At 34.2% G+C, this 22,080-nt stretch overlaps 1 protein-coding gene across 5 annotated transcripts in view; it reads right to left on the bottom strand.

Moving 5' to 3' along the window:
* Positions 1–22,080, bottom strand: part of ST6GALNAC3 (ST6 N-acetylgalactosaminide alpha-2,6-sialyltransferase 3) — a 317,603-nt gene that overhangs the window by 86,883 nt on the left and 208,640 nt on the right. The window contains exon 4 of one of the 5 annotated variants that reach the window (XM_039327188.1): positions 16,136–16,187. The exons of the other annotated variants lie outside the window; for them this stretch is intronic. Coding sequence (XP_039183122.1) covers positions 16,181–16,187 — 7 coding nt within the window. The 3' untranslated portion in view covers positions 16,136–16,180. Of the gene's footprint in view, positions 1–16,135; positions 16,188–22,080 lie in introns of those variants that run through there. 5 annotated transcript variants of the gene reach the window in all.

Genomic DNA, 22,080 nt, shown 5'->3' with positions numbered 1-22,080 from the left:
ATGGGGTCTATATTAATCAAAACTTAGGAAGCTGATTTAAACATATTTTTTTTGGCTTGCCTTTTGAGTTAAAATGATTATCTTCGACCTAGTGATAATTGATATGCTTTGTAATTATTTTAATAACTGTTTAGAGAAATTTGTTTTGTTCCTATTATTTTTACCTCCCATTTTATTGAAGGTTTGCATGAGTTTACTCTTACCCAGTCCATCCCTGTCTTCTATGCATTTTGGAAAAAAATCTTAATGTTATCTAAATACATTGTTCTAAATTAAAATTTCAAATCATATGGAAGACTTGGAAACTTATGACTAAAAATGTGTAGACTTCTTGTGTAGACTTTTTCAGAATGTTGACAGCGGAATTGGCAGGGGTATCATAATCATAGTTGAAATGAGAAATAATATAAATATGTCTGGCAGTAAAAAGGGGAAAAATCACAACTTTAATTTGCTAGATATTAAGTCTAGGCCTGTGTGATGATAATATATAAAGAGAAAAAGAAATGAAAGATAAGGTAAGGTAAGAATCATGTGGTGATATAAAAGAACATCCCTGTAGTATTTGTTCCTTCCCTATGTTCCACCACTGAGTTGTGGCAAAAACAGGTTGTTTTATTTCTTATATGATAGGTACATCAAAGAACCTACTGCTAGGACACCATAGAATACCCCAAAAAATCATGTCACGGTTTATCATTGCCTTTGGCACTGTTTTCAAAATGGAATCAGAGAGATATGGAAGAATACAGAGGAGAAATGTCTATTTAAGAGAAGTGAAAGTGAAGCCTGGCAATTTTGTATTTGATCTGTCTTAAAGGAAAAAAATAAATAAAGCTCAATTCTTTTTCTCAGTATGTAATACTCCTTCAGTAATAGACAGAATGGCTTTCTGAAGTGTAAACTTTAACAACAAGTTTGAGTTTAGCTGAACTGAAAAAAGCAACATTTCCTAGGTTTGGTGAAAATCAATGACTGGATATTTCAGATATTGCTTTTTTTGATCCCTTAAAATCTGACACAAAATCTCTTTCCCATGAAATTTAAGTATTGTAATCCAAAATATAATTTCAGATTCCAAAATGGTTTTTCAATTACAGATGGTGCAACAATTTGCTTGGTGAACATTAGATGTTACAATGACACTGAAAAAAAATGACTTGTGACCATTTTTTTACACCCACGACTATTGTAGCATCCACATGGTCATGTGATCAAAATGTGGGCCCTTAGCAACTGGCATGTGTTTGTGACAGTTACACTGTCCTGGGGTCATGTGATCACCATTTATAACTTTCTCAGACAGCTTTTAACAAGCAAAGTCAAGGGGGGGGGGAATCCAGATTTGCTTAGCAACCACATGACTCACTTAATAACTGAAATGATTTACTTAACAACTGTGGCAAAAGATTGTAAAATCGGGAAAACCTCACTTAACAACCGACTTGCTTAGCCATGAAAATGTTGGCTCAACTCTTGTAGTCATAGCTCAAGGACTACCTGTATTTATTTAGTTTATAAATTGATGGACTACCTGCATATTAATGGATTTCTCAATTATCCATGTATAGGATTCAGAAATGTCCACAGAGCATATATTGAGTAAATATTGTAATGCTTTCCAATGGGAAATGATCTATAAAATACCTACATCCATAAAAATTACCCTAAAATATTCATTTCACTTTGGAGCCTTTTTTCATAAAAGAATTCAGCTCAAATTCAGATTGAGTTATCTGATGGATTTAATCCATCACTACTGAAAATTTATCCACCCTATAAAGGAATATCGTAGTTTAGTCTATATAAATTCCTTATGTCGGGGGAAAAAATGGATGATAGCTTTCAGTTGAAAAACTTCTTATAATGACATACCAGTAAGAAATATATTACAGTATTGCTACGGGATTTAACTTGTGGTCAGTTATTATGTTATTGTTTCTACATAAGCCATAAATTATTACTTATTTCTGAGAACTTGAAAGATGAAAGCACTGAAGATCCATATCGATAACAGCATTTTAATGTTTAGATAGAGGCTTGATTTCCCTTTGTCTTGATGCCCCTGTCTTGCTGCAGATACGGCAACCACACTGACATAACAAAGCTTCAGTCCTATAGGCAATAGCTTTTTAGAAAATCTTTGCAGAGGTCAAGGTATACAAATCTTTAGGTCCTTGAGTCAATCCTTAGATCTAATACTGCTACAGTTAATGCAGCTTTCTCAGTGATATGTCAATCTAAAGTTTGTCAAGCTAGCTAAGTAGTAGAGCTTCCTTTCTCTGTTAGAGGAAGATAGGCTGTCCCATTCATCTTCCTGATAAGATTTGCATCTGGAAGCATGGGATGTCAATGTTAATAACAAAACTGTCCTCACATTTTCCCTCCTCCCCACTGCATCATTCTGAATTGAAAATTACTTTTGAATATATGACACTGAGGATTATGAACAAAACACTTAAACAGACAGGCCTTGAACTTTGTAGGCTGCTCCAGAGACAAAGCCCAACTATTTTTTATAATTCTCCTTAGCAGAATCTGGGCTAGACAATACACATGCAGCACGTTCCATATTCAGTACATTAAACATAGGCTGGAAGTGTGAATAGTTGCCTTGGAAACATTCTATTTTTACAGAGACCATCTAACATCTAGACCAATGTTATGGCATGGTACTCTACTGACACAAAAGAGAAAACCAGAGGAGAGACATATTTAGGATGAGATGCTTGAGGCTGGGACTATCTTATTAGTGGCCACAGCAAGCGGCTCTGAGAACATCTTTTGGGTATGAACATAGAAATGAGACGTCAGTAAGTAAATTGATAAAAGATATCAATCTCCCTTCTTTACAAAAAATGTAGATGACCTAGATATCAACTCTGAAGCCCCATTTAGAGGTTTACACCACATAAAGAAGCTGCTTTTACAACCACATTCGTGAAATTCTTGGATGGGAGTCCACATGAAAATCCCAGAGCTGAAGACTAAACTGCAAAGAAAAAAATTCCTGGAAAAGTCATTGGCAAAACATTTCCATATTGCTGCCAAGAATACTCACCAGGAATCAAGTTTAATGAAAGGAAATGTTCATAGAATGACCTATGCTTATCAGAGGCATCTGATTGTGAGAATGGAACTTTGGGATTCAACAGGAAAGACTCTATATTAAGAGATTTACAACTGGTCACAAGCAGTATATCCCAGTCTCTAAGGTAATACAAGTACTATCCTACATGCTAATTATTATTGTATGTGCACTAATGTGAAATCACAGCTGCCAGTCCTTTAGTTAGTATTGGCCTTCAGTACACATCTAGGCTGTGTTATATATCACATAGTATATATGTGCAGATTCAAGCAGTATTGCTTTTTGTAATTGACAAATGGAAATTTTGTCAATGCACATATTTTCTAAATGCCATCCAAGAGTTTTTTGGGGTTTTTTTGGTATGGTATTTCTGATAACCACTGGGATCACTACAGCTGGCTTATGCCATAATCTTTCAATTTCTTTTCTACAATTATTCTCCAATTTTTCAGCCATATGTTTGGTCTGGATTTGGTATTTATCCACCTGGCAAATCCTTCACAAGGACCTGGGATATTTCATAGTGCTAACGGTATCATCACAGAATGTTAAGCTGTTCCAAGTAAAGCTGCCTTTTGCAATTGACTGAAGGTGGATCTTGCAAATGCTGATGTGTTCAAGTGGTGCTCCAGATGTTTTGGGATAGCACCTAAGGCACCTATTACTATTGGTACTATCTTTACTTTAGCTTCCACATTTTCTATTACTTTGTCTATTTTATGGTCCACACATTCTCTATTGTTATGCTTATTATATTAAACAAAATGAATTATTTTATACCATCTTAATTCTCTTCACTGCCTTCTGGATGTAAGGTACAGAGGCAGTACATTATATATATATAATCTCATGGTTGTAATTAAACAAAGGTTTGTTGTTACAAGAATGCACTTAGACTAGCCTCTCTGAATTGCATGGGGAGAAAAGTGAGGTCATGATTCAAACCCCAAATATTATTTGCTAATTATGAAAATGATCACCAAATGCGTTTCAAACTTTCTCTTATTTTCTCTAGTAGTCCAAGAAATTCATATTTTTGACTGGGTTTTTTTTGTAGATTATGTATATTTAGAGTTACATATTTAAGATATTTTTGTCTTGTGAAAATTGAAACTTGCACTTTATTTGCATATCTTACACATATATTTTAATGTATATTAATAGTTATGTACTGCCAATTGGCTTAGAATAGTGTATCCTCTCATTGACATGTTCTTATAAGCTAAGCAAGAGATTGCTAAACTACGACTCACAACAATTAGGCAGTATCTCTTCTGTTATTGTACTACCATGGATGGTATATTACAACAAACATTTCTGCTTCTGTTTCTTTTCCTCTCCAAATATAAACTTCTTTTTCATTTTTCTTTATATTTCTGCTTCTTGGTGTGCTTAAAACATGTACTGTAAAATGAAAGGTTGTTTTAAATAGTCAAGTTATAGATTTTTAAATTTTATTTTTCCTATGAGAAAAATAATTTAAAATAAATTATTTCCTATGGGGTGGAAATAATTCAAAATAAATCAAGATGTGTACGCTGGAGAGTAGGCAACAGGCTGCAAAAGCAATTTAAAATTTCACGCTAAGTGCTTTCCTTAAAAAATTATCCTAAATTTTAAGAATGAAGAACAAAAAGTCCTCGACTTGCAACCGTTCATTTAGTGACCATTCAAAGTTAAAATGGCAAAGTTATAAAGTTACTTGCTCATTTAATAAGCATGGCAAAAAAAATCATAAAATTCGATGCAATTTATTTAACAACTGCCTTGCTCAACAAGCAAAATTCTGGTCCCAATTGGACTTGTAAATCAAGGACTATCTGTAGTTCTTTTTTAAATATAATCTCTATGGTAGCTGGGACTCAAAAACAGAACAATTGAAAAGCTTCAGCAAACTTTCAGGCATCTTATTCTTAAATCATTCAGGGTTTAATAGTTAGCATTATAGGTTCATATTATATTTACAGCCTCTTCAACAAAGGATGTATAAACTTCCTACATAGCCATTGTTAATAAAGGGATATTGCATTCTGGATTAATTATAGTCCTGAATTCTTGAAAAGCAGCCCTAACTTGATTATATTGCAATAATTTAGGAGTGATTCAAATAAGCCATGTGTCGTTTTGGTCAAACTGAAATGGTTGACATAGTATCTCAGCTGAATAAAGCATTCCGGCCCAAAGGTGAGACCTGGGCATCCAAAATCAATTTTTGATGAAGAACAATTGGATAATTTCATGAAAACTTTGTCATCCGCGAATGAGAAAGCTTTAATTTAGAATTGACCTTGTATGAAACAACGGCACTATGAGTATTCAATAAGGCGTCAGAATTATCTAGCTCAGTGGTTCTCAACCTTTTTAATGCTGCAACCCCCAACCGGTCGTAAGTCAAGGACTACTCAACCGGTCATAAGTCGAGGACTACTCAACTAGTGCAGCACCATTTGCAGAATGGGACTTTTGGCGGGCTCAGCAGGGCAGAGACAGACTGGACAATTCCTATTGGCTTTTGAAAGCCAATAGAATTAGACTTTATTCAAGAGAGTCTATTCTATTGGCTTTCAAAAGCCAATAGAATAAAAGGGAGAAGCACAGCTAAGGAAAAGGGGAAAAAAAATGTCGGACTGCATTGTTTGGCGACCCCCATGAAATGGTCATTCGACCCCAAATGGGGTGCCGACCCACAGGTTGAGAACCACTGATCTAGCTGGAAGGAAACAAAAATGAAAGTGTCTAAAATGTTTAACTGTCTGTACTTCAACAGAGGAGTGGGAAAAAGAAGTACAGTATCTGTGCACATGCATGGACATCCAAACATCAGATATATGTACTCATAATTCTTCTGCAGATGATAAGCAAGACAGAGAACTAATAGGGACAGAGAATGGATAGTTTACCTTACCTTTGTGATTATCTCAACAGACATCTTTTTTCAACTGTCCTTTCTTAAAATCGAGGGATCTTGTTTAAAAAGAAAACAATTTAAGAGATATGGGTGAAACCGTTTTAGAGATAATTTGCTCAGATAAAACAGTGGTGTGAGAAATGGAATCCTTTGCAGAGGCTGTCCTTCCAAATATGTCAATCAGTTTTCATTAATGTAGCTTTCCCAATCTGACATCCTCCAAATAAAGATTAAAACTTCCATAATCACCTGGCTGGCTGGGACTTCTAGGAGTTGGGGTTTGGGACATCTGGACAGAGCCATGTTGGAGAAAAATCCAACAGAGATGAATGTCCTTGTACAATCAGCTTTGCTAGGCTCTCTTATTTTCCAACAAATAGTAAACTCTGCCAAAGCAGGTAGTAGTAACCTCCACTCTGCAGGGAAGGCTCTTTAATATGCAGCATCCTTTATGCAGCCCAGTGATTTTAGATTAAAAAAAAAGTAAATGCATTTTCTTTTTACAATTTAATGCAGATATACAGATAATGCTCTTGATTGCACAATCAACCATTTACTGGGATAAATGCAGTTGTGATCTATCCCACAGAGGAAGAAAAATAGTTCATTTGGATCCATAATGCTATTTAAATTTATGTGTAATTAAAACTATCCATTGACTGTTACTAAAGTTTTAAAGTTTTATAAGGAAGCTTTCCAAAAATTGATGTAGTTACTCTTAATAATATGATTTTAAAAGGAAACCGTTTCAAGATTACTTACCTGCAGCATGGTTTTATTTAAATTTTAATTCAGATTCTTTTTAAAAGCAGAGAAGCAGCATGGGAAGGGTACAATAGAAATAATTTTTAATTGAATAATTAGTACTAGATAGGAGCACTGCAGTGGAAGTAAAAAAGAAGAAGAGATGAGGGCTGCAATTGTAGGATTAAAATCCAACCCCTTTTTACATGCATCATGCAACACGTTAAAAGAAAGAGTTGAGGTTTCCTTGCAGTCACCATTTTGACTTTTTTGACTTCCTCTGTGTAGTTTCCTAGTTCACAAAACTGAACACAGCTAAAGGAAAAGAAAAGATAGTGGGCAAACTATATATAATATTCTGAATAAATATCATAATGGAGCAAAAGCTGACGGCAAACTATATATAATATTTTAAATAAATCCTATAACGGATAAAATAAAAAGTTTTTCCCATTGGTTTTAGGCAAAATTTATTACATGTGCTTAGAGTTTAATAATCTTCAGTATGACCTCTAAAGCACTAGAAAAGGATAGTGCAATGTGATGATTCATGCCTGTTGTCTCATGAATCCAGTTTATACCAAACAGAGTTATAATAAGTAAGGTATGCTGGGTTTGGGACACATTCTGTCAATCCTTCCACCATAGTAAATAAATCCTGGTTTATAACATTGTGCTGTGTAAAGCCACCAATAGTTAACAAACTGTGAGTAAGCAAACCTTGACTGAACCATGGGGTGCTTTCATGAATATACATAATGTATATGGATTGCTTTTGGTTTGAGACACTGTTATAATTCACCAATATGGCTTAGTATTACCATACTTCTAGCTTGTTCAGCTAAATTTCCTGAATTAATCTTGCTTTAATATGCATAATCTCTGGAAGTAACTCTCCCTGAACTCAGCAAGTCAGTGTTGATAGTAAGAATACATTGCTATAGATTGCTAAAAGAAAAAAAAATGCACATTTTTATTCTAGTTGTTTTAAAAAAATAGCTGTAAGTACTGTTTCCCTTTCAAAACCAAAAGAGAGCCAGTTTGGTCTGGTGGCTAAGGTACCAGGCTAGAAAGTGGGAGGTTATGAGTTCAAGTCTTAACTTAGCCATGAAAGCCATCTCTGTGACTTTGGGCCAATCACTTTTTCTCTGCCCAACCCGCGTTACAGGGTTGTTGTGGGGAAAATAGGAGGAGGGGGACGAGGAGGAGGAAGACATATTGAATACGTTCGCCCCCTTGAGTTATTTGTAAAAATAATAATGGTGGGATGCAAATCAATCAATCAAACTGTATGATATCTGTTATGTCCTGGGCTGGCAGGCACAAGCTGCAGCAATTAGCCCGGGCAGACCATGTGGATGCCTGGGATAAGAAAGGCTGCTTCCAGCCTTTGCAAGGATTGGCCAGCAAGGTATTGTGCAGGGGGGTTATAAAAGGGGGCCGCACCATTTTAAAACCTGTTCTGTTGGTGTTGCAATAAAGGAGACTGTTGGAACTCGTTGCTTCATTTCAATGCCTCTTTTCCTTGAAACAGAACATTGGCGACGAAAGAACGAGTTCCAACAGTCTCCTTTATTGCAACATCAACAGAACAGGTTTGTCACAAATCTAGTTATCCATGTTGTTTTAATTTTTTAAAAGTATCAGTAGCTATTGCATGTGACAATTATAAACATTCCGTGGAAATTTGCTTTTTTCCCTCTGACAACTATGGAGAACACACCTGATTAACTGATTAATTTAAAAATCAGTTATTGATTCTGATATGTACTGTCCACTAATTGTTCGTAGATGTAACATGTTTTGCCCAATCGATTAAATAAAACCTATATAACCAGTAATAGTGATATAAGAATGAAAATGAATGCATGCCTTCTAGGCACTCTGCATCTGAAATTAGAACAGACAGCACACAGCTTTCCTATTTATTCTCTATATTTTGAAAGTGATTCCACTGGGCATAAGAGAGGTATATCAGAGGACTTTGATCATACTCACGCTGATAACCTTCCAACTAGGCTATAGAGATGCTGTCACTGCTGGGAATTGCATTCCTATGTTGATAGTCCCCCAGACTATCAAGTGTGAGAAATTCTAGAGTCCTATTTTTATTTCTCTCCTTTTTTATTAATAATTTTACTGATGTTTGTAATATAGTAAAAACTGATACAAACTAAACTAGAAGAAAAAGAGAAATCCGAATACCCAGAAGATGCAGAAAAAAGAAATAAAAAGAAAAAAGTAGAAAAAAGCAAGAGCATAATAATAAAAACGTGCTTCCAATCGCTTATCAAAGCAAGCATTAGTTATTATATTAATTTTTCATCCTCTTTTAAGATTATAGATAAAAGTTTTATCTATTTACAGTCTAGAAACCATCATCTTTTCCTTCCTGGTTTAGCAAAAAATCCATTAGGAGTTACCAGAAATATCAAACAAATAGTTTATACCTGGTGAAATGGTCCAACTTTAGATTCCCATTTTTTTTTTTTTTTTTGCTCCACACAGTCTTGACCTTTAAATCATTTCTCCAGCAATGCAGGATTTGATCTTTTATCACTCTTTGGCATTTAAAAGGCGTCTTCAAAGCTTTCACCAGCCTGTGTAAATTCCATAAAGAGGCATCGTCCAGATTTTCTTGTCTCAGCTGTTGTATGTCCAGATACTTTTCTCGATTTGTCTTTTGTACTCCCATTTTGGTAATCTCAATTTTGTTATCTTCTGTGTCTTTTAACTCTACTATGCCAGTGTGAGGTAAAAGTTTTTTAAAGTTTTTAAAATGTTTTTCTCATCATCTTCAAAAATTTAACCATTAAAATCTGTATCCTAATTCTGACATATTAGTTATTAATATTTCAGTCCATGTTTTATTTTATTTTATTTTTTTTAAAAAAACCTCTTTAAGATAATGAAAAATTATAACCTGCTTACCCATTTTAACTCTTTACTTCCTGGTCCTTTAGTTCCATCTTCATCTTCCTTTAGTTGTATCTTACAACCTTCATCAAGACTGAGTTCCTAATATGGATTTTGTTCCATTTCAGTTGTTTCTCATGAGTATATTATGTATATTCTGTTGAAGGCCAACATAACCTGAAGATTTCTCATTTTTGTGGATATACTGTAATAATCATAGTAGTATAATTTCTTATTTTTCATTTTCCCATGTACTCAACATACTTGTAAGCCCACTTAACAGATGTGTCCCGAGTGAATGCATTTCCAATTCATTTAGAACAAAAGAATTAGTCCTGGTGAATTATAAAATGGTCACATTTCTAAACAGTAGGTAGCCATGGTTCTTACAAATGCTGTGCTAAAACTCACCTTTCAGTGATAATGGTATTCAGTTTAATTAGATGTAATCTTTGTAGTCTTCATGAGCTATTAATTTATATAAAGATAAACTTAAGCATATTGTGTACTTTCATTATCATATAATTGTTATTTTAATTTTACATTATAAGCAATATAATACAGTACATATTTTTACTTCTTCACATTAGTGAGCAATTATTTCTACTGCCTCCTCTAATAATCTACCTGCCCACAGAGGCCAAATTCTTAAAGCTTTGTTATTATTACTATGGTCATGTTGTGTGTGTCAATAAAACTGGTCAGAGAAAGTGATCTGAATTCACAAGCTAAGCTATGTTGTGTAACTCAGCAAATATTATTTGAGAGCAAACTGGAGAATGGAGAATTAAATTAGGCAGATATATGACTAGTAACTTCCATTTGAATGTGAGCTTGATTTAATATAGTTTCCCCAAGTTTAGAGGGTGGGGCAGTGGTTAAGACTCTGGGCTTGTCAGTCGGAAAGCCAGTAGCCTCGATTCGAGAACTGAGTGCTACACGATGGGATGAGTTCCCATCTTCTCCCAGGTTCTGCCAACCTAGCAGTTTGAATACATGCAAATAAAAAAATAGATGGAGTAAATAAATAAGTAAGACTAGATAAATAGGTACCACTTTGGTGGGAAGGTAATAGCACTCTGTCACATCATGCTGGCCAAATGACTGCAAAAATGTCTTTGGACAGCGACACCCCCTATAGTTGGCAATGACTGGTGAAGTAAAATCTGTAGAGATTTTTAAGCGGAACAATTCCCTAAAAATTAGAAGGAAGAACATTACTAATTGTTCCTGTATGTGTATCAATTATGAGGTAGTAGAGGTTGTTCTGTAATTTCTTCTAAAACATTAATAATTTTATTTTGTCTCAAAGCTGATAAGACCTTTATTTAAATAAGCATAATAGAATGGTTAGATTTCAGTAATACTGAGAAAAATAAGCATTATTAATATAGTATCTCATGAAACTGTGCAGAATATGGTTATACAGGAATATGTAAATTAAAGTTGGATGGACAATATAGCTAATATTGTCCATCCAACTTTAATTTTACAATAATATAGTATTTTTAAGTGTCCTGTGACTTGTAGGATTCAATAACACATCAATCTTTTTTTTTATTGAAAATTTTTAAATTTTACAAAACAATATGGTTCCCTTCCCTGAGCCCCCCCCAACCCTCCCATGCCCTCCCCCAACCTTCCCAGAGCTGAATATAGGCTTAATTAATATTTGTTCAAAAAGTCTTAAAACAAATATAAACCATAAACAAATCTAAATACATTAATTAAACAAATTGTAAACTAGTTAACAATAATATATGTATAAAAAAACAAAAATACAAGGAAATACGAGAAAATAGGAAGAAAGAAAAAGGGAAAAAGTCTATAAAATATCTTAAATTTTAAGTATAAGCTATTGAAAAGCTAAATAATATTTTTTTATATCCAAATTATATTGTATAAAGTCTATCCATTTTTTCCATACCGCAAAATACTTCTCCTGCGATTGGTCTTTCAAGAAAGCCGAAATCTTTCCTATTTCCGCCAAATAAGAAACTTTAAAAAACCACTCTTGCAAGGTAGGCAAAGATTCCTTCTTCCAACATTGCCCTACTAACAATCTTGCTGCTGTGATTAAATTTAACATCAATATAGTCTCTTTAGTATCACAATCAGAAACAATGCCTAACAAAAACAGTTGTGGGGTAAATTTTACCCTTCTTCTAAAAATTCTTTGAATATTCCACCATATCTTAATCCAAAAAGCTTTTATATTTTTGCATGACCACCAGATATGATAATAAGTAGCATCCAAACATCCACATCTCCAACATTTAGGCTGTAAGTCAGGATACATACGAGACATTTTTTGTGGATCAAGGTGCCATCTATAAAACATTTTGTAAAAATTTTCCCTTAAATTTTGGGCTTGTGTAAATTTAACATTCCTCACCCAAATAATTTCCCAGGTATCTAATAGAACCGGTTCATCAAAATTTTGTGCCCATTTGACCATACATTCTTTAACTAATTCTGCTTCTGAATCCAATTCTACTAACACCCCATAAATTCTCTTAATATGGGTTCGTCTTTGATCTTTTATTTGTTTTAATAAATTCTCATCTTCTCTAAGCAAACCCACATTACGATCTATCTTCCACCTCTCCACTATTTGTCTATAATGAAACCATGAATAAATAATATTTTCTTGTATTAAATCTTCCGAAGATTTTAATTGCCAATTTTTACCATCCCATCTAAGTAGTTGTGCATAAGAAACATTATCCATCTTGACTCCTCTCCTTATCCCTTCTATCGCATGCCCTGGTATAGCCCATAGTGGAATTTTAAAATCGCTTCTATAATATTTCCTCCAAACCCGAAGTAAAGAAATCCTTATAATATGAGATTTAAAGACCCTATCAACCTTTTTATTAAAAATTAAATAGGCATGCCATCCAAAAAGTAAATCCCAACCCTCTAAGAGGAGTATTTCTACATTTGTTAAATTAACCCAATCACTTATTAATGTTAAAACCACAGCATCATAATACAATTTCAAATTTGGTACCTTGAGTCCACCTCTCTCATGAATATCCTGTATAATTTTAAGTTTTACTCTTGGTTTTTTCCCTGCCCAGATAAATTTGTTAATACCTTTCTGCCATTCATTTAAATTAACCTCATTCTTTAAAATAGGTATCATTTGAAATAAAAAAAGAAACTTTGGCAAAACATTCATTTTGATCGCCGCAATTCTTCCCAATAGCACATCAATCTTTTATCATTTCAGATCACATAGAAGTTCAGGGGCATCTTTTGAATGAACGTTTTATCCTATTGAATCTAACACAATTACAAGTATAATTTCTGGTTTTTACATTAAAATAATACCCCAAAGCCATTTTAATGTGCAATTGCATAGCTACTAGTTGTGATAACAAAATTAATGAAGATTTTCCTCAGCTCCCATCATCTGAATCAGAAAAGAGGCCTTTTATCTTTATTTCAACGTGAAATCTGGATCTACCAGCATTATGTAATCTGGAAAGTATCTTCAAAGAGTGACTTTGATGGACTTATTCAGGTGCTTTACCCTTTGCAAAAAAAATAGAACCTTACAGTTATTTAGTCATTTATATTTTGCCATCGATGTTTGTGTCACTAAGCTTTTCAGTTTCTGATGTAAAATGTTTCTTGGTACATGAAATCCCTGGATGTAGTTTTCAGTGGCAAAAATGCCAAGAATTTATCTCATACATAAATAAAATTCAAACAAAATATAAAAATTCACAGCACTGAACAAAAGATAAAAGCATGACACTGAATCTCTATAGTGCTAGCAGATATTCTTCTTGGTTTCATATTTGCTGTTAAATAAATATTTGAAATGGACATAATTTCAAGGCTACCTTTAAGTTCCTTCAGTAAGAATTGACTCATCTGAATCACTGTTCTTCACAGTCCGCGAATTTTCTCTTGGTTAAACAAGGTATGTTGCTGTTGTGTTAACTTACATAGCTACTTTTGGGGGGGGGGAGTTGTTTTTTCAGTAATATAGTGTTTAAGTTTCCTTATTTGTGACCACAGAGAAACTACCTCTTAATATGTGCACTATTGTCAAATGCTTCCCAAAATTGCCATTATTTGTACTACAACAGAGACACTGCAGATTAAGTAGATACACTTGTGTTTTTATAAAAGAAAAAAAGTATTTTGATAATCAATAAAAATAGTATGCTGTTTGAAAAAACAAATAAACCATGATGAAGGTGAAAAACCATTTATGTCAATAATGGTACTTTTCTCCCATACTAGTCACCAATACTGTTGAAGAAAACAACAGGCATATTTATTTTTGACAAATAAGAGAAAGAGAACTAGGAAGCATTCATGGTTCAGTTTATTGTGAAAAATATTCTCAAAGAGTCTGCTTTCTGGTATGTTCTACCAGAAAAAAAATTAACATGGAAACATTCTAATTTCCATACATATTCAAAGTTTAGGTATTGCTGTAGCAGCAAGTGAATTTTCTCGGTGGGTGGTGGTACATAAAGGGAATGTTATTTGAAGGAAGATGCACAATTCTTGCAGATGACTGCATCAATAAGCCAAGTAGCTTAGCTTTGCTCTAGATACATCAGGTATCCAAGTTAGTAAGCATTTCTCATACTCTAAATTTTAAATCTCCTTAATTTTCCCTTTATTGGCATCCAATCTGATGTACATGACTGATAGAATAAAAATGAGTGTATAAAGAAATGCAATGATGAAACAAACCACCATTAAGAAAATTTAAGTTTATTCAAATGGGCAAGAAAAGCATTGGGCCTTTAGATGGGGAAAAGTATGAAAGGAATGCTAAAGAGGAATAGGAGATACAGAAACCGAGTGAATTCTTCATATTATTGAATTATTGCAGGAAACAAAGTACAAATACTTAAGCCTGTACTGATTTTCTCAAGGAGACAAGTGGGACAATTAAAGTCAATTAAAGTTGCAAGAGAAGAACTTGAAAGATCACACAGGAGCAAAGAACTGGTCCTGGTGGCATCTGTCTGAGATTTTCTTAAGAACCCAAAATTGCTGACCTCCTAATAAAATTATATAACTTGTCCCTCAGTTATACTAGAAGATCAGAAAATAGCCAACACTAAACTAGGTTTTTAACATAAACACAGGGGACATCCCAGAAATTGTAGCTCAACTTCACAGGAACATCACCAAGCGCAGAGAGGAATAAGCCTTGCTAAGACAAATCAGCTTGGATTCTGCAAAGGCACCTAAATTCAGATACTTGGACTCTCAACAAGCTTTTGAGAATTTAATCAAAGATTCTTCTGCTGTTATTGGCCAAGTCATACTTAAAAAACTGAAAACAGAGTACAAATAAGTGGACAATTTTCTCAATGGAGACAGATAACAAGTTCCTCAGTGATCAGTGAGAATTTTACCCTTTTTCATAAATTATCTTAAGTTAGGGATAAGTAGTGATAGGCCAGATGATATGGACCCAGTTTCTCTACATACCACTTACAAGTTCCTCAGTGATCAGTGAGAATTTTACCCTTTTTCATAAATTATCTTAAGTTAGGGATAAGTAGTGATAGGCCAGATGATATGGCCCCAGTTTCTCTACATACCACTTACGGGGAACAACAATCAGAGAATATAAAGTAAGATATGGTTGGCCGAATGTGAGAAACAAAATGCTGATTAAAATGCTCCAACAGGACTGTTTTCATTTCCAAACTGGCTGTTTCCCATGAGGAAAATATGTTCAATTTATATTTCTGATTGATTGGCACTATGCTATTAAAAAGAGATGGGTGCCTCAACCATGAAAATATAAACATTGACAAAGAAGCAACAGGCAAAAAAAACCCCTATTGATTTGATCTAAATCTGGCAAATTTCAGAACACGACATTGATTTTTTTTTTCTCAATTTACTTTCCTCTGTTGTCTCTTGCCATATCAAGTGCTTTTCCAGAGAAACTTCCTTTGAGTCTGAGTTTCAAGATCTGGGGAAAAGCTTAATTATCTTCTTTTAGCACAAGTGGAATTCTACTGAATATAAATATAATGTAGTGGAAGCAAATAGCCTTTTTAATGTAGTAACTCAGTGACTTAAGGATTGAACAGAGTAAGTCCTCATAGCCATTTTTCAACTATAAAATGTACGTAAAAATGAATGGATATAGCCCATAACCTAGTCTCATAAGCAGTTCTCTTATAGAATATTCTACAGGACTTGTCAAATTTTGCAGATGCAAATTTAGATTTTATCCAAAGTGATATATCTTGATTAAATAAAACATTGAAGAAAACATAATAAAGACATGTAAATTGCTTAACATTAATATAACCCCACGAAACTAAACTCAGAAACACACTGTACTTTGTTCAGGGGATTTACTTCTAGGTAAAAAGTAAACACAGTATTGAATTTATCTCATACAATCCAAATATGCTCAGATATTTTGATTACAAAAATATAAATCAAATATAAATTAACTGGCTATTTTATTATTTGCACACTAAGAGCCATAATTTTCATAAAGTTGCTCCAAACTATGTTCATTTCCTAGAATGAAAAAAAAAGAAATCAGAATTCTCAGCTAATGAACATGAACGTGTTTATTCATTAAGAATGGCTTTATAAAAAAACATAAAAACATTTAATAATAGATTAGGAGAATTAAGTTTAGAACTTTAGAAGGACCACCAGTAAGTTCTTTATTAGTTAATTCCTGACTTGTAGTGGAAAGTTCTTGATTATCAGGCTCAAACTCAGAGACAATGTTATCCAATCAAGTTCAATCCTTTATTTGCTTACCCAAAATGGACTAAAGCTTCAACTTTCTCATTTACTAGGTATATCCTGAGAGGTTCTAGAGCAGGGATCTCCATATTTTTGGGCACCAGGGACCAGTTCCGTTGAGAGAGGTTTTCCGCAGACTGGAGCAAGCGTGGTTCCACATGCTCCCTGCATCCTGCAGATGGGGTTTCACTGGTTTGTGTGGCCCGGTTTCTGACATGCCGCGGACTGGTGCCAGTCCATGGACCGTGGGTTGGGGACCCCTGTTCTAGAGCATGAGTGCGCAACCTTTTGGCTTGCCTGGGCCTCAGTGAGGGAAGAGGAATTGTCTTGGGCCGCATGTAAAATATAGAATATAGTTAATATATATAAAGCACATGATAATGTTAAGAGTTTACCATCTTGTGGGACCTCTTCATTAGCTGTTCAGGGCTGTATATGGCCTGTGGACCATAGATTGGACACACCTGTTCTAGGATATGGTTACTTTGAACCTCTTCCCTTTCTCCCCATCCAGCTCCAAACTATGCAGTCTTCTAATTTGGAGCCCTCTTTGGGAAAGCTCTCTGTCACCAAAACTCTTCCCCATTGTTCATCCAAGTGCACATGAAAATCTCCCCCCCCCCCAACACACCCAAACCACCAAAAACTATCAGGCATATTGCTAGCATCTCAGAGTTTTAGAGGATGTATTTTAGCATATTATGTAGCCTTTAAAACACTTAAACTGCTTATTTAGAGGATGTAGTTTGTGTTTTATAATTAAAAAAATCTATTTAATACATTAATTTGTTGTGCTTTTGTGTTTTCTCATCAATGAAGGATTCATCTGAGCCAACAGGGCGATTAGTTATTCCATTAATGAAGATGAAAAAAAGAATTAAGGAAGTATCCTGAGAAAATGTTAAAACGTTTCTGGATACATCAAGTCTGGAATTTGAATAAATGATAAATGTAAGGAAGTACATGTTCTCACACACAAAAATACAAACCATTCAAAAGAGAATTTTATTCAGAATATTAAAAGTCTATCTAGACTAGAAGATGTGAAACAAAGTTCAACATTACCACTCCAAATGGTGACTTCTTCAAAATTGAACACCAATGGCCAAACCTATATTATTCTTTCTAATATGCACGTCTGCTAAGAAGCATTTATACAAATACAGATTTATTATTAAAAAGATCAAAACACCCTTGAGTTGAGCTCAACTTTACTAAGGAACTTGATCTGATCTCTGGAAAAGAACTCATGAAATAGTTTTACATTTTGAGGCATAAAGTTGACGTAGTTTATCTTGAAAGAAGGAATGTAACACATAACAAAATTTGGAGAGTTGCGGGTTGTTATGGTAGACTTCCCTCAGTTTGGCAGTTTCAAGTTGGTTGCAGTACAATTGTCGAATAGAATTTCTAATGAGCATAATAAGTATACTGCCCAGGAATTCTGAGGGTTGTATTTTGGAAAACATTGGATCAGAAAAGACAGACGTAGAGCTCAATCAGAAGACTTTCAAAGTAGTCTTCATGCAGAACTAAGTAGATAAGAGTCTGGTTAGCACCTGAACTCAAGATCATGATCTACCATCCTGAAATGCAAGATAGAAATGAGGTTGAAAAGTGAGATGAATATGATACACCTACTGTATACCAGATCCACTCTCAATAGCACTCAGACCCACATCTGATTGGAAAATGAATCTCAAAAAAAGATTACTTTGAACTAAACAGTTTTATGTGCTGAATTATTTCAGTCATATGGCCATATATGAATTGTTGCAGTAGTAAACCCATTGTGCCAATATATAGTAACTAACCAGGTTTCATGAGGCCAGGTCCTTGAAACTTAACGTAGAAGTCAATAAACAGCAAAAAAACAAAACAAAATCAAAACCCATTTATTTACCTTACATGATAAAACACATTTTCATATCCAAATATGCCACACTATCCGGCACATTTATTAAGGATACAAGTAAGAATACTACCCTATAAAACTCACAAACATTTTTTTTTTGGCTTTAGGAGCTAAATAAAAGACTAAATATTCAAATTAGGTAACATAGCCATAAGTTTGTTTCCAAAAGTAGAGAATAAAGAATATGTGTTATAGGATACTAATATTTCCCTGCAAATGTATTTCTTCTTGACATATTCTGAATCTAGCAAAAAGAAATATTATTCCTACGCCTGGAAAAACAGAAGCTTATCCTAAAATGGAGGTTCATGAATGGAAAGGACAGAAATGATAGAGTAGCTGGTCTATTGGAACTTATGATAATAGGATTAAACTATTTCACATAAAAGATTCACATAAAAAAGCATTTTAGGATGAATAAATTGTAAATTTCGATCCAAAAACAGAAAATAACATGTTCAAAACTAAAGAACTTGATTATATCTTTGGGATATCTTCTGTAAGGCCTGGATCAAACCAATTAGTCCAAAGTCATCTGAAACACTGAAATGAAAGCATAAAATATCTACCAAATCATAAGCCACCTTGGAATTATATATATTCTTGTATATATGAAAGATCTTCCACTAGATTAATATTCTGGCATTATTTGTACATAATTTTCAACTTGTAACAGAAAGGTTACTAGCAGAGTTATTGAGAGCCAGTTTAGTATAGTGGTCAAAGCCTAAGTCTATGAGTTCTAATCCTACCTGAGGCATAAAGCCAACTGGTTGATTTGGGGTTAGTCAGTCTCTCTCAGTCCTAGCAAGCAGGCAATGACAAATCATTTCTGAAATCCTGCCAAGAAAACTTTTAGGACCTGTTCAGGCAGTCTTTAGGAGTCAATACTGACTCAAAGGCATAATAAAGTAAAATATAAAATAAAATAAAACATAAAATAAAATAATAAAATAGAATAATAAAATAAAGCAGAGTAATGCAAAATTTTCTGAGTTCAGAATATGCCAAGCTCAGAATAAGCTGTTTCAAGTGTTCCAAGAATCCTGCATTTCAAAGTTACGTTATAAATTTCAGATGAAAAAAGGACTATTCCTGAGTCTATGTAAAGCAACATGTATTTGCTGTGATACAGAGATCTGCACTCAGAACCTGCATTATAGAGCATATCTGCAACTATATTAAAGCATATGGTTGGGAATTGGGTAGTTGAAGAAGTGTTAACACATCCACAGTGCATCAAATTAGGAAGTTGTGTCAAGTTATTGGTGTGAATGCTATCTGAGATCAGGTGACAGTCACATTTTGTAATATGTAACATGTAAATAGCTGAATAGAATAGAGACCCACTAGTCAAGGTGTTAACCATGAGAGGATACACTATTTGTTTTAGGGGCTATATAGTCAAGCGGTAAACTGTAGGATAAACAATTATAGGAAGACAAATTTCAGGTTGGCTGTGGTTGAAGCTAACTGATAGCAGCATTGTTTAGTGATATTTTTAGCATCATTTCTATGAAAATGGCTTGTTTGTAAATAGTTGCAAGCTGAATTTCCATTTAAACCACTCTCCCTTTCTACACTATTATCTGATAAGGCTACAGTACGTGGTGCATTGATCTCTTTGATTCTAACCTTCATTAATTTTAGAGATCCCAGAAGATGGAGCAACTTTGGTGCCAGCTAATTAAATGCTCTCTAGAGTTTCTCTCCATGCATTTTACTAAGCTGAAATGAACTCTTTTTCTTTCAATGCAATCTACAAAGATTTTTTCCCCTAGCTATTACTAATTAAATGATGCTGTAAGAATTTCTATTACATTTTTAAACATCAGGGAAACAAAACTGCACATCAAAATTCAGGTAAACACTCCAAAAAGGGGAGAAATCTTTTTTCACATTTTGCTACTAGCTGGCATCCTTTCACATATAGCTTAAATTCTCCTTTCATCTCAACCTGTGTATTTAATCATGCCCTGAATAATGCTAACAAAATACTGGAAGAAGCTGTCAGTTTTTGAGCACCTTCAAGACTGTACAAACTAAAAACACATTAGTATGAAAGTTTACCTGCCACAGTATAATTTTTATGCACAACAATAATTCAGAAAAGGAGAATATACTGTGACTTAAAGGACCCTTACTAATTAAAAGTATCTGAAAAGAATAAACTTGCCTTCACGTTCATATTGGAAACGAGAGCAATCACAATTTTAGCAGCCTGTTTATGAAATCTATTTTTTACTTGGTTAAGAGCTATTTGGGAACCTGGAGAGTTAATTAATGGTAAAAGAGCTTTGTGTGTGTGTGTGTGTGAGAGAGAGAGAGAGAGGGGGGGGGGGGAGAGCAATGGAGAAAATAATCTTGAGTTGCATACATGGAGGGAATCTTTCCAAACTATGATCCATTGCTGAAAGAATACCTTATCCCACCAAAATGACCAGTTAAAATATAATCTGAATAAATTAATAATTATTGTTAGGCTTCCCATTTATTGTATCTCAACATCAATGAATGAAAAATAATAGAGAAATACATAGTGGCGTAGAATGTAGTGAGAAGTGAGTGGCAGTGTAGGAACTTTGATGATATTTTGCCATCAATCCCCAAAAATTCTTATTATTGGATTCTTAAAAATGCTAGTTTGGGCTCTTCTGTCAGCATATATAAATAGAATTAGTAAATTTTTAATTTTGCTACATTTTGCATTACAGAATGTACAGACTATACTATGTACAGACTATAGTACATGCCTCTTAACTATCTCCAAGAAATATATAATATAGATTGAATTTTTTTTCAATCAATGAATGTATGAATTTATTATCAGTTCTATTTCAAAATCCTGTCTTTCCTGAGCTACATTTCCTTTCTCTTCTCCTGCTATTTCCCACTATTAACTTTCACACAATCAACTTAGGGTGTAGCGATCTTTTACGCTCTGTACAGTGCTGTGTAAGCTAGTGATACTTTACAAAAAAATATAGATACTGTAATGACAGAAGTATTTCATTTTTCAGGATCATATCACTCTGCAGAACCATCAAATGTCTGATAATGGCTCAACAAGCTAGAGTTTTGTTACTTTGCGAGACTATGATCACACATTAGCCATATACAACATTTCCACAGTTAATATTTTAAGAATAAGCCTCCCAAAATTTCCATTTCCAACACAAGCTGTGCATTTGTGTGTCCTATGAGCAGCTTTTGGCTTCCTCCTAATTTTGCTGCAAAGCCAGAGCATTGTTTAATACCACCCTAATGGAAGAAAAGTTATTTATCTGTGGAAGCAAAAAATATCTGGCTTTACTAACAAAACAAGAACTAAGGGAGAAAAATCAAGAGTGAACAAATGTTTAATGGTTTGGCAAGATGTGTGTACATTTTCTTCACACATGGAGCTCGGTTACTATTTGACAGTTCAGCAAATGGCTCACAAACAGAATAAATTTCTATGCCTGACTTTGCTGTCTCCGTGGGGCCAAGACTGAGACAGCAACATATGGAACATGGCAGAAGAGTCAACATGGCCCACAAGACATGACCGCCTTGTACTTTGATCTAAAACTCATACATTGGAGTCCTACTCTACTCTAAACTCCACTAGGTGTTTTTGGCAAATTGTTTTATATATATAGCAACTCTTTTATATAGAAATGAGGCATGGTGGCACAGTGGTTGGAATGCAGCATTGGCGGGCTAATTCTGTCGACTGCCAGTAGTTCGATTCTCACCAAC

The sequence above is a fragment of the Crotalus tigris genome, unplaced genomic scaffold (assembly GCF_016545835.1).
Source record: "Crotalus tigris isolate CLP2741 ecotype Arizona unplaced genomic scaffold, ASM1654583v1 scf7180000024358.1859470, whole genome shotgun sequence".
In the NCBI taxonomy this organism is placed as follows: domain Eukaryota; kingdom Metazoa; phylum Chordata; class Lepidosauria; order Squamata; family Viperidae; genus Crotalus; species Crotalus tigris.
This window is presented reverse-complemented; position numbering and strand designations above follow the sequence as displayed.